Source organism: Heteronotia binoei, chromosome 1, assembly GCF_032191835.1.
Source record: "Heteronotia binoei isolate CCM8104 ecotype False Entrance Well chromosome 1, APGP_CSIRO_Hbin_v1, whole genome shotgun sequence".
Taxonomy (NCBI): domain Eukaryota; kingdom Metazoa; phylum Chordata; class Lepidosauria; order Squamata; family Gekkonidae; genus Heteronotia; species Heteronotia binoei.
In genome coordinates this window covers 105,971,823-105,986,024 of record NC_083223.1, presented here as the reverse complement: position 1 = coordinate 105,986,024, position 14,202 = coordinate 105,971,823, and the positions used below count along the sequence as shown (strand labels likewise).

Here is a 14,202-nt window from a genome sequence, read left to right as displayed (position 1 = left end):
AAGATTGAAGAACTTGTGGTTTGGAACAAGCCACAGTTTATTGTATCCAAACCAAGGAAACTGACAGTGATTGTTCTCTGATTTATAAACCCGATTCCTAGCCCATGATTTAATTCTAATTAGAATCCTGGTTTAAAAGAAGAAATCACTGTCTGCCATTACTCTTGATGTAGCCTAGTGCTATGGCTTCTTTGTTCAGCATCAGACTGAATGTGACACGATAATAACAAAGTCAACACACAATAAAAACATCTGGTGCTGACCTGTTTGTTTCAAGTTAGGGCAAGATGCGATCCTGAACACAGAAGGGGATAATTAGCACTAGCTTACAGTCCCCAGATCACCATCATTCAGTACAGAAATAAGTGAAGAGAGGGTACGATAAGAAAGCAGGACAAGGGTAGTAATATATGAGACAAAGGACGATAGATCTGTGTGCCACCTTGATGACTTTTTGCACTGCTGCCATACTGGCAAGCCTAATGCATACTTTCCAATACAGTTGACAGACAACATAGTATATAGCACAACATAGTATATAGCACAGACAGACAACATAGTATATAGCATAATTTGTGTCCATTGACTTACACAGCACTGTTGACATAATGTAAAATGTAAGATGATAATACAGTAACTGTATGAACTGTATGAACCAGTACACCAGTTGTATGTCTCTATTACTTTGGTATATATTTTAAGCAAATTTGCCAAACTGAACATATCTTAAATGAATGAAGTTTCTTAAACAGGCCTCAGTTTGGGCAGAGCTCACAGGAGTGGAGCTCCAGAACCTCTAAATTGCATTGTGCTCTTTCTTTCTCTTTCTCTTTCTTTTCTTTTCATCAAAGTGATTTGATTTAAAGTCCAACTCATGCTACACTACCTTTCTTTCTCATCTGCTCATGGCTTGTGTCAGCAGAAGAGGGAGAAATGGGCAATTTTACCTGGCTCCCTGTCATCACTGTTGTCTCTCACTATTGTTTTCTTTCTTTCTTTCTTTCTTTCTTTCTTTCTTTCTTTCTTTCTTTCTTTCTTTCTTTCTTTCTTTCTTTCTTTCAAAAATCTTTGCTTCTGGGTGCCATTGTTCAAACCCCCTGTGAAAATTTTGCTGAACTCTAAGATGTGACACGCTTTATAATATTTTTCCCCACAAAAAAAATGGGAAAATAACCAAACATATATAAATCAGACAGATGGCAATCTTCATCATGCCACAGTGGCCACATAGGAGGAAGTACCAGTAATTTAAAAGGTATCATGGGACTGAGTAAGGTTTCATTATGACAATCATAATTAAAGAAGCATTTTAAAGTAGATGCTGAGCTGATATAATTGAGTAGATCTTCCAGGGATGTCAGGGATGTGTGGCATATGCAAATGAGTTTTGGTAATGAGCTCTGGCACCTTTTTTCTATAAAATGATCCCTGTTTTAAACAATCCACTGATTTCATGGAGGGGTTAGGAGCTTCAGTATGTATATAGAATTTCCAGATTTGGAAGTGGCTTCCCATTTAATTCAATTATTGTATTGTGACAAAATAAATACTTCTGTGCTTAAAGTATGAACTGTTTATTGATAGAAAGACCTACCTGTCAAGACAAAGCAATAACCTAATATGCAGGAAAAACAAACCCTAACTTATGACGTTTGATTTGAAGTCCAACTCATACCACACTACCTTTCTTTCTCATCTGTTCATGGCTTGTGTCAGCAGAAGAGGGAGAAATGGGCAATTTTACCTGGCTCCCTGTCCATCACTGTTGTCTCCCATCTTTTGGTACGAAGGAGGGAGCAAATAGTTTGGGGGAAGGGGAAGCAGGAGAAGGTCTGCTCTTTTGGTGAACTCTGCCCCTGGATCCCTGTCCCTGCTATTCGAAAGTGCTGCAAAGGTGTCACAAAGCATCTGCTCAAAAAGCAGCATCAAAATAAGATTTTTAAAACTAAAAATATGCCAGAGTAAAAACCATTACTTACAACCCTGAAAGAACACCCACCAGTAATTCATTCACAACAGGAAGCTACAACTTGAAAATAATAGAATTTAAAAGTAAATACAACAACCCTAAGAAAATATAATAAGAAAGTGAAATCTATTTGAAATTAATAACATTGGATACAAAGTCTGAGTCCAGTGGCACCTTTAAGACCAACAAAGTTTTATTCTGCATATAAGTTTTTGTGTGCATACACACTTCTTCAGATACACTGAAACTAGGGTTACCAGTCCCCTGGTCTGGGTGGGGTTTCCTCTGATCTTGGAAGCTCCAATCTGCTGCCAGCCAGCTGGAGGAAGCCCCAACCCCAAACAGTCCCCTCCCACATCAACATCATCAGCATGATGATAACATGCAGAAGTGACATCATCATGATAATGTCATACACAGCAATGTCACCCCCACCCTTCCCACTCCTGGAAGGCTCCCTCCCATCCCCCACCGGCTGGGTAAGTAGACCTGGCAACCTTAACTGAAACAGAAGTCACCATTACATATAGGCAGAGGGTGAGGAGGGTGCTGCCAGGAAGGGGCAATCAGAGTCAAGATGCATAAGTAGCTGAGCAGTAAATGTAAATAGCAATTGCTGCTATTCATAAGTCTTACCAAACCTCTTCATCCAGTCTTAGCTACATTTACTGCTCAGGTACTTACGCATCTTGACTTTGATTGGCCCTTTCTGACAACATCTTCCTCACCCTCTAACTATATGTAATGACTGGTGACTTCTGTTCAATGTATTTGAAGAAGTGTGCATACACATGACAGCTTATACCCAGAATAAAACTTCATTTGTCTTAAAGGTGCCACTGGATTCAAGCTTTGTTCTGTTGCTTCAGACCAAACAGCTACCCTCCTGAATCTATAGGATACATAGGCCATTTGTTATATTTCCCCCACATTCTCTAGAAACTGAGTTCATCACATACACTGGAATTCCAACTTATGTATAAAGATTTTATGGTAAGTATTTCCAATTGAAGGGGGGGGGGTGGAATCACAGTTCATAAGACAAATATATAGAATGGTGTCTTACTTTGAATGGCCCCTTGTGCCCAGCCTCCTTGTGGTGAGAAGAGGAAATTTCTGACGAATAGTCTAAAAAGGAAGTTTAAAAATTAAGCATTTAGAACTAGCAAGGTCAAAAAGCAATCTTGGTCAAAGCACAAACCTTTATTAGTAGCATTTGTTTTATTAGCATGCACTATACACAAGGTCTCTACAAGGTAGCATAGAACTAGTAAAATTTTCAAATACATTTTAATCCTCATTCAACATCATATTTCATTGTGCTCCACAATATTTGTCACCTCACATTTAGGTCCTGCAACCTGTAATTCATCTCTTTTAATCTTATTTTACTTATTGTTATAATGTTGTCAGAATTCTATTGTATGATTAATTGAAAACAAAATAAAAATCAAATCAAAGGAAGTCCTGCAACCTTCAGTGGATCTGATCGCTCTTGAGGGACTTCAGCAAACTTCACCTAGGAAGCATGAAACCTTTGACGTCTGCAACTACACCACCCCTCTTCCCAAGGAACAGAAGGGGAAGACGAGCTGCAAGAACTGTGCTTGGTTAACAGGACCAGAGCTACATGTTTTTTGAGGGGGGAAGGCAAAATTACAAAATGATACCCCCTTTTGGGCCATTCTATCTTATGGTCCCATAGAATACAATGGACTCCATACCCGATTTGGTGCCCCCCTTCATCATTGGCCGGGGCAAGCACCCTCCTGTGATCCAGCCCTGTTGGTTAAGATGGAGAGTATTTGGAGGGAATGCCAGGTGGCAATGGTCAGGCATTTGGATCCGGGATGCAATGCTACCCTATACATTTGTATCTATTTTATATCAGTTTAATTGTGATGGCTATCCTGAAAAATGGAGTGTGGTAAATGAAAAGAATTATCTGTTAGGTTGCTGCCTTGCTAGCCATTTAGTTCTGAGGTGCTGCGATTTTTCAGCTTTAATGGAAATCCAGACAATGTTGTTGGCAATCATTGTATTAGATCAAGCACAGAATTTCCACAGATGCAAGGGACTTCTGCCCATAGAGTGCAACTTTCTCAACTCCCCCTGCCTTCAGCATCCTGAAATGCCTCACCCTCAATCCTGCTTCTGGAGAACAAGATTGAGGAGCATTTGGAATGGCTCCAAGTGGAGTCAAGAAAATCACTCTCCATGGGCAGTTCTTGTGCCTGTAGAAATGCTGCCCTGAATCCAACCCAATTGTATTTCAGTTTACCCTGCAATGGCCTCTCATCATTTCCCAGACCAAGTTTGTGGTGGGTTTTTTTTTTTGGGGGGGGGGGGGGTATGTAACATAATGACAGTATTTGGCTTCGGAGAGCACTACTGAAGTTTCTCAGGATACTGTCCCTTTAAATTTTCCTATTTTCCCCCTTCCCCTTTTCCTATTAAGAGCCCCATGGTGCAGAGTGTTAAAGCTGCAGTACTGTAGTCCTAAGCTCTGCTCACAACCTGAGTTCGATTCCCAGTGGAAGCTGGGTTTTCAGGTAGCCAGCTCTGGGTTGACTCAGCCTTCCATCCTTCTGAGGTCGGTAAAATGAGTACCCAGCTTGCTGGGGGGAAAGCGTAGATGACTGGGGAAGGCAATGGCAAACCACCCTGTAAAAAGTCTACCGTGAAAATGTTGTAAAAGCAATGTCACCCCAGAATCAGAAATGACAGGTGCTTGCACAGGGGACCTTTCCTTTCCTTTTTTTCCTTTTCCTATATCTGAAACTCAATAAAGCTTTTAATTAAAAAAAAAAAGTAAATTTTCCTACTTGCATTTAGTTTTAAAAAAATAAATGCTTCCTGCTTCCTCATACCCCTACCAGCCACAGCATGCATGTACCTACTGGTAGATATCGTCCTACTTTTCACTTTGCAGGCAAAGCCACTGCTGTTGTTTGTTTGTTTTTTTTAAGATCATTCTGCTGCCACTTTTGTTTTTTTTTGCTATCAAGTCACAACTGAATTATGGTACCCTGGTAGGATTTTCAAGGCAAGAGACATCCAGAGGTGGTTTGCCATTGCTTGCCTCTGCATAATGACTCTGGTGTTCCTTGGAGGAATTCCATACCAGACACTGACCGGGGCCACCCCTGCTTAGCTTCTGAGATCTGACAAGATTAAGGCTACCCTGAGTTATTCAAGTCAGGGTGCTGCCACTATCAAATTATAATAAAAATAAAATAATCCCCTGCCCTCTGATAAAACAATTCATAACCAGCAATTGACCCATGAATTCTATTACTAGCCATGGAAAGAACAGAAAAGAAAATACCAAGCCTGTAAAACAAACACAAAAGGAAAAACCAGGATCTTACACATATGATAGGATCTCACCACTAGTAGATTTTTATGATTGCATTAAATGTCATTGCAAATAGGATTGCAACTCCAGGTTGGGAAATCCTTGGAGATTTGAAAGTGAAGCCTGGGAAGGAGCAGAGCTTGGGTAGGAGAGAAACCTCACTGGCTATAATGCCACAGAGTCCGCTCTTCAAAGCAGGCATCTTCTCCAGAGGGACAGATCTCTGCCATCTGGAGCTCAGTGGCAATTCCTGGAGATCTCAAGACCGCACCTGGATGCTGGCAATCAGTTACAGAAAAGGATGAGTGAGCAGCACAAATGCAGCTCACTGTAGCTTTAGAGACCTCGATCCCTTTCACAAAGTAGTTCCCAGAGTTTAGAAATCAATTTTAATCTGTTTGAATCTGAGGTATAAAAATGCTCAGAGACTCCAGAGGCGCATGCAGACACTAGTATCTTTTTAGCTTTTGGGCATTATGCAGTTTAAATATAAAAGCCTACAGAGATTTCATATTTGATTTTAAAACCATTCTCTCCCACTTTTCATGTCACACTAACAAGAGGTATAAATTATGCAAAAGAGGTCTGAAAGATTTTACAGCACTGCATATGAAACTGACTTGGAAGAATTTTCAGAGTAAGAGCTGAACCAGATCAGTAGTCGTACCGTTACCTAAAAGTCATGTGAGCACAACAATTTGATTGGAAAACAGGTTTGCTCAGCTTGGCAAATTGATGTATGTAATAATGGATTCAGACAGATAACTCTGAAACTGAAGTGTGTATTCCTATATGGCTTTTTTCCCAGCAGTGGTTCAGCAAACTTGGGTTAAAGCCACTTCCTGAAACTGAGCAGTTGAGTGATTCAGGGTGACAAGCTGCGAAGTCCCTGCCTACAGCACAGCAAATATCAGAGTGGCAAAGCCCAGTAGCTAATAAAGAAAGTTAATCCCATGGTTTCCATAAGCAAAGAGGAAAAACTAACATAGTGTTTTTTTAAAGGTAGGTAAAATCTCTCTTGCAAGTGCTGAAGTTGTATTACAGTGAACCACTTAATCACAGTGAGATGTGAACCCCAACATTTCATTAAACTAATGTATTCCAGCTCTGCAAGGCAATTGGAAAAGAGCAGGGATGTTTTAAAAAGCTGATCTCTGAAGCTTTCTTGGTATTTAGTTTCACTACTTCCTAGTAGTTCGGATTTAGTTTGGAAAGCCTGCCTCTCACTTTGATTAAATGATTTTAGCATTAAGGTGTGTGGGAGGGGAGTTGGGGTGGGAGAAGCAGACAATCTTACCTTTTCTTACTCTTCCTTTCATTAATTGATCCCTATTCTCATGGTAGTAACTACAGAACTCACATTCCTTTCAACTTTGCTGGCTCCAACACTCTTTTCCCCTATAGCTTGCACTACTTGTGCAAAAACTAACCAAATGCAAATCCACTGTTTTCGCTACTGTTTCCTCTGGATTCCACCTTAGTAACACAATCCTCAAGTGCATCCCACTGGAGCACAGATTTAAAACCACTTTTCAGTTGAAGCCACTGAGGTCTTACTTAGTCCTGTTTTTGTGCAAGATCAGAAAATCCAGGAAACACTGGATTCAATTGAAGAATGATCTACATCCATCTCATTCACTTATAAAGTGGGAGGGGGGATTATCTTATACATGAAAGGAAATCTGGGGGTTCAGGGAGCAAAATTCTCCCTCTGCCACACCTTCCTTGGTTGTGTTCACTTTCCTGAAGCACTTATCTCCCAGTCCACCTCTGATACCAGAAGCAATGGAGCCCATCAAAGTAAGATGTGGGAGCAGTAAGATGCAGCTCCTGTGATCTCATGTTCACCCTAGCTCCATTAAGTAAAAAATATAGACCTTCCTACTCGACCTCTTGTTTTCTAAGTGAACCTTGATAATTGCACATCTAGTGAGCTCCTTAAGGTACATGACCTCTTAAAGTCATGGACGTTTAAGGAGAAAGTGGTGCAACTGGGTTGAATACCAGCTTGTGACTGCCACTTGTACAAGGGCAGGGGCTTCTGTAGTTTCCACAGATTTATCATTTGGACTGCAGACCCCCAACACTTCATCCCACAAACTTTCCCAGAAGTCCCTCAAGTAGTATTTGGGGTGGTGCAAGGCACTGCAGAAGGTGACAATGATGACAGGAGCTATGAATCTAACCTGTTGTTTTTCAAGAGTCTTAGAATAGATAGGCCCAATGCCTTCTTTACCTTCCCAAATGTGGCAGCACAAGCAGGTTCAAGTTTCTCCTTCCTACAGAAGTCCAGGTAATGTGCATAAAGGATGCACCTTGGCAAACAAACTCCTTCACATACAATGTAATTCTCTTCCAGCCTGAAGATGAAAAAGAGTCATCAAAATAAAATAACATGGTTCTAAGCTTTCTCCTTGCTCCTTCTCCCTTTCCTTAACTTCCTGTTTACAATTGTAATGTAGAATCATGCTGTATCCTACCTCTGACAAATGATGACTTTATTACAATCACTTTTTAGTGCTTCAGAAATCAAAGTTATGTGTTCCATATGGAAATAAGTTTGAATGAAAATAGCAGAATTTATTTTCACCTAATGGTCACTGTCCAAAAGTTACTGTATGCCTGACTGGTGCTGTAAAGTTGCTCAGTTTGTTGTCTCCCTCTCCCTGTTGTTGAATCTAAATTCACTTTTACGCTCTTCTGAAAGGCGTGAAGTTCCACAGGGAAATTTACTGGGGGAGGGGGGTGTTCAACACTCTCCATGGTGCATGCACTGTTACTTATATGTGTCACTAGGGCTTTTTTTGAGCAGGAATGCACAGGAACACAGTTCTGGCTGACTTGGTGTCAGGGGGTATGACCTAATATGCAAATGAATTCCTGCTAGGCTTTTTCTACAAAAAAAGCTCCGTGCAAAACAATGGTGATGTCAGGGAATATGGCTTAATATACAAATGAGTTCTTGCTGGGCCCTTTCTTCAAAAAAAAGCCCTGTGCATCACCAACACCATACTGGATTGGGGAGTCACGTGTTTAAAGTTAGGGCACCAGACTTCATGCATTCCATGCCTGGATCATTCCAGCCACTCAAAATGGTAATCAAGGTGCCTGAGCTTTAGTATAGTTGGGGTTGCAGTTTAATTTTGCTCAGCTTGGAGGAAGTCGACAGAATTCTTGGCACTGCACGATCCACAACTTGTGATCTGGACCCATGCCCCTCCTGGCTAATTAAGGCCTGCCAGGAGGAATTAAGATATCCTATACGGGATATTATAAATCGATCCCTTTCAGAAGGCGTTTTTCCAACACCCCTGAAAGAGGCATTGGTCCGCCCTCTCCTGAAAAAACCGTCATCAGACCCGGCCGAATTGGCACACTACCGGCCGGTCTCAAACTTGCCCTTTTTGGGCAAAATTATCGAGAGGGCTGTGGCGGTGCAGTTACAGGAATTTCTGGAGGACGCTTCCGTCCTAGACCCATGCCAGTCCGGCTTCCGCCCGGGCCATGGGACGGAAACAGTCCTGGTCGCCCTCATGGATGACCTCCGACGACAACTGGATCGAGGCGGCTCGGCGGTATTGCTGTTGCTAGACCTATCGGCTGCGTTCGATATGGTCGACCATCAGCTGCTGACCCGCCGCCTCGCCGACGCAGGAATTCGGGGGCTAGCCTTACAGTGGCTCTCCTCCTTTCTTGATGGTCGGGGACAAAGGGTGGCAATTGGGGGGGAGCTGTCTCAGAGATACCCACTTCATTGTGGTGTGCCTCAGGGGGCAGTTCTCTCCCCGATGTTGTTTAACATCTTTATGCGCCCCCTTGCCCAGATTGCACGGAGGTATGGGCTGGGTTGTCATCAATATGCAGATGACACCCAGCTCTATCTATTGATGGACGGCCGGGCTGGCGATGTCCCTACAAATTTGGACCGGGCATTACAAGCCGTGGCTGACTGGCTCAGGCTGAGCGGGCTGAAGTTGAATCCGGCGAAGACTGAGGTCCTTTGCGTGGGCCGCGGCGGACCGGGAGGGGAGATCACTTTACCGGCCTTTGACGGTGCGCCACTGGTACCAGTGCGCAAAGTCAAGAGCCTGGGAGTGCTACTGGAATCCTCTTTATCAATGGAGGCCCAGGTAGCCGCCACTGCTAGATCCGCCTTCTTTCACCTTAAGAGGGCGAGGCAGTTGGCTCCCTTCTTGGAGCGCACCGACCTAGCAACTGTGATCCACGCAACGGTCACTTCGAGATTGGACTACTGCAATGCCCTCTACATGGGGCTGCCCCTATACCGAACACGGAGACTTCAGGTAGTCCAGAACGCGGCGGCCAGGCTACTGGAGGGACTACCACGGTGGGAACCTGCGCGGCCTGGGCTGCGGGATCTGCATTGGCTGCCGGTTGTCTACCGTGTTCGCTATAAGGTGCTGGTCATCACCTTTAAAGCCCTATATGGCCGAGGACCTGCCTACCTAAAGGACCGCCTCTCCCCATATGTGCCCCAGAGAGCGCTGAGATCCGGTTCTCAGAACTTACTAACAATCCCTGGGCCAAGAGAAGCTAGGTTGAAGGCTACCAGGGAGCAGGCCTTCTCAGTGATAGCCCCTCGTTGGTGGAACGACCTTCCTGAGATGGTGCGAGCCCTGCGGGACCTGAACCAGTTCCGCAGGGCTTGCAAAACATTTCTTTTCCAGCTGGCTTTTGAGATAGAACTTGACTAATCCAACGAATGGACATCTAGCCATCTTGCGTACACTATGATACAGTATTTTAGCACCATTTTATATATTTTAACTATTTTAAATAATTTATTTGTGACTGATATATTTAAAACTGTTTATCTTGTTTTATGTGAATCATGGGATCCCCATGTCTGTTAGCCGCCCTGAGCCCGCCTGGCGGGGAGGGCGGGATATAAAAATAAAATATTATTATTATTATTATTATTATTATTAATTTTCTTTTAAAATCAATGGTATACATTGCTTATAAGGCATATTTATATTGGAGTACAAGATCAAATACGCCTCAAATGCAGATATCATTTAATCATTTTCTTAACAGTTTGATTCGAAAGAGCATTAGAGAGCTGCTGGATTTCTGCAGGGCCATTTTGAAAAGTGAATGGAAAGTTGATGAACTAGCTCCCCAAATCCCAAGGCCTATAGTCACCAGCTATCAAGATTATTTTTGTCACATTTGTCACAGTACCCAGGCATCTTTTGACTCTGAATGGGTGAATCTGCATGTGTGTGTGTTTGTAGGGTGTGTGTGGCATCTTTATGGAACTGGTCCAGAAGCAGTGGTAAAATCAAAAAATATACCTGATTGTTCACAAATGTACGTCCCATCTATCTGTTTCATTTATTACAAACTCAGAACAGCATACATAGTTCACCCTTTCCTCAGAACAACCCTGTGATGTAGCCTAGGTTAAAACAGAGTAACTGGCCCAACATGACTTGCAATCCTGTTCTAAAGAAAGTCATTTCCTTCTAGGTCCATTGACAGCAATGGATCTGTAAGTGTGTAACTCTGTTTAGGATTGCACTGCCAGTGAAGTGTGCAGTTTGAGTGGAGGTTTTAACCTAGATCTGACATGCTAACCACAACATTAGACACAGTGGCTCTCTGGCAGCATATGCCAATAGGAAATCAGTGTTAAACATTTAGGAATAATAATACTGCACTGCAACTACACCGGACATTATTGGAGGCAACAGGTGTTCAGTGGACAACAGAATTTCTTATATTTTCTCCAGCCCACTCATTCTGAGATCTGGATTCCATGAGCATAAGACAGGATTAAATATTTTAAATACATACATACATACAGTCTTTGAACTTTTATCATTTTCAGTGCTTGACTGGCACCGCTGAGTGAAAGCTGGTAGATCAATGCACTTACAGCCCATTTCTCATAAGCTGTAACCTAGTTAAAAGGTCTATTGCCTATGCCAATATATACGGATCAAAATAAAATGTTTGCACAGTGGATTGACAAAGTACATAAATATTGTCTTGAAATATCAGTGTGAGCTACTGATTTGCATTCACAATGCAAAGTCTTAGCTACATTTTCTTCAACAGATTGTATTGCGTACATCGCACTTGTGCTGAGAATTCAGCTTTTAACAATACCCCGGGAAAAAGAGGAAAAGAAATCACATGCTGCAGTAGCAGACAGGGGGGAAAGTACACTGCACCTGTGCTTGGGTGGGTGGGTGGGGGTGAGCTTACCATTGCAAGGTGAGCTGCGTCTGCTTCTTTTTATCCTTCATAATCTGAGTGATGGTTTTCTTTGGAGGCGAGTGTTTGCTCAGCGATTTTATCTTGCTTTCATGAGTCTCCCCATCCTCCTCTTCTGAGGAAAGGGCTTCACTGCTCAAATGAATTTCTGAGAGCACAAAGGGAGTTTAGAAAGGGAGGACAATAACTCAAAGTGAATCATGGAGTAGGGTTTTGTTTTGTTATTTTGGCTAGATTGCTACCTGGAAAAATACATTTCAGGCTTGAGCGTCTCTGCTTTACAAATCATGTAACTGCTGGGCTAGCATAGCTGTGAAGATTACCATGTTTAGTCTCTTCTATATGTTTATAGTGGGGGGGAAAGCTGGTCCAATAGAAGATTGCCTTGCTAATATTTTGGCATTTGTATGTGAAAAAGAAGGAGAAAGAGACTGTCCTTATGAGAAGAGTTAGATACAGTAAAAGCAAGCAGAAAGCCTGCAAAAAAATCCCACCTTCAAATTTCCCCCTCTAAGATTCTATTTGCTCTCAGAATTTTGTGTATCCCATATAATCCTATATCAAGAGAAGTTGATCCAATAAACATTACCTGTTTTCAATATGTAAATACACAAATAAATCAACATATTGCATAAGAGTTCAGTATCTTATTCAACCTGTGACTGTACACATTCTCGCATTTGCTATCTGCTAAAAGAGAGCACTTTATATATCTGTAATACTAGTGGCTGGTTCTATTAAGTTGTTAAGCTGTTAAAATCTGTGCACCCTTAAAACCTGCACAACAGAAATGAGCTTAGTTAAAAGATGGCAGTTGGCCTGTTATGCATCTCTTAGCTTGTGGCCAGGAAATCCTGGTTAAGGAAGGAACGAACTTTGCTAGAAAATCTAGACTACCTTTATGTATCTCATCAGATCCTGGAAGCTAGGCAGGGTCAGAGACCACCAAGGAAGTCCAGGGTCACTACGAGAAGGCAAGGAAATAACAAATCACCTCTGCATGTCTCTTGCCTTGAAAACTCCATGGAGTGGCCATAAGTCAGCTGTGACTTGAGGCACTTTAGACACACAATGCCTCTGAGTTCAGTGGCATATATTCCAAATAAGTATTTGTTGTCTATCAGTCTCGCCCTTATATATGTTCAGGATAAGAATATGAGTGGGAGTGGAGGACCAGAAAATGAAGAGTTTCTCATTTTAACTTTCCCTCAAAACATAGTCATTATTAATGCATGTAATTGTTCATCCATCTTGTAATTGGATTTTAGACTTTGACAGTACAGATAACATACACAAAGCATATTAGCGAGCTATGCTGTTTCTCTTTAGGCTGCAATTATTTGGAACTCAATGACACCTACTTTGGAGCCAACCTGTTTAACTCCTGAGATAGGCTTAAATTATAGTAGGACTTCGACTGTTAGGTTTCCAGTGCCTTAATCGTGAAGTGTGCCTGTGTGTGTAAGTGAAATACAAGTCAAATTGCAGCAGACTTATGGCAACCCCAACAAGGGGCTTTCTAGGAGTCAGAAGCAGGAGTAATTTGCCATTGGCAGCCTTTGCAGAGCCTTCCTTGGGAATCTCCCACCTTAAGTACCGACCTTCTGAGTTCTGAGAGATGGGGCTACACCGTGCTGCATCAAACAGAAACAAAGTCCCCTTGAGCAGGTGCAGAGTGCGTTTCTCTCTCTGCTGATTAAAATACACTTCAGAGATGGGGAAGGAAACACTTGTTTTTAGAAGGGCTAGTCTCTCTCTTTTTTGGGGAGGGGAAGGGGGAGGGAGATAAAGCAAAAAGAGCGGCGGGACGTGGAGCACCAGCAAATCTAGCAGCCTCCGGGGGCGCCTGCGGTGGGAGATGCCCGCCGACGGCTTCTTCTTCTTCCCTGGGCTCTCCCGTCCGCAGCGCCTTGCCTGACAGCGACTCCTCCTCACCTGCCTTGATGGCCGAGCGCAGCCCCGGCTCCTGGGCTTCGCGCCGCTGCTGAAGCGCGCCGGGCAGCGAGTCCACCTGGCTGGGTGAAGAAGCCGCCAGCAGCCCTTGGGCCAGCAGCTCCGCGTAGCAATCCCCCCGGGGCTCTCTGCCGGCGAGCCTGGCCGCCTTCTCCATCTTCAGGCGGCAGCAGCGGGGCTTGCCTCCCGGTCCATGGGCAGCGCAAGAGGCCGGCGGCTGCGAGGCACCGCGAAAGGAGCGCGCCCGTCGTCCACGAGGGGCAGCAGGGGAAGGAGTCCCTGCCCCAGAAACGCCCAGAGGCACAGGCGGCTTGTAGAGCGGGGCTGGCTCCTGCCACCGAAGACCGCCGGCTTCCTGGGGGGGGGGGGGGGGAGGAGGCGGCTCGTCCGGCACAAACGGAGGGCTGGCCCCCAGATCACCCCAGCCTGGCCCCCGGTGGGACCTCGACGAGCCTGAGAGCAGGGAGAAGGCCTGCCCACCTGTGACCAAGAAGCCGGCTCTCCTTACAACTCCTTCTCCGTGGGCGGGACTGGGTACCTGGGCCCACTGGGGATCAGCCCGGCCTTAGGGCTGCTCAGCTCCCAAGCAAGCCCTGTTTTCAAGGGAAATCCTAATACGATAGAGGACAGCAGCAGCAGTACCTCTGAGCAGCACGTGCAGCCAGGCTGCCTTTATCAG

The 14,202-nt window shown here is 43.9% G+C and overlaps 1 protein-coding gene across 1 annotated transcript in view; it reads right to left on the bottom strand.

Annotated features, from left to right (window-relative positions):
* RFX6 (regulatory factor X6) overlaps positions 1-13,680 on the bottom strand; it is a 57,851-nt gene extending 44,171 nt beyond the window's left edge. Inside the window, exons 1-4 of the mRNA XM_060236117.1 lie at positions 13,506-13,680; positions 11,562-11,718; positions 7,564-7,687; positions 3,036-3,097 (exon numbers count right to left, since the gene is read on the bottom strand). Coding sequence (XP_060092100.1) covers positions 3,036-3,097; positions 7,564-7,687; positions 11,562-11,718; positions 13,506-13,680 — 518 coding nt within the window. The remainder of the gene's footprint in view (positions 1-3,035; positions 3,098-7,563; positions 7,688-11,561; positions 11,719-13,505) is intronic.
* Positions 13,681-14,202: the final 522 nt, after the last annotated feature.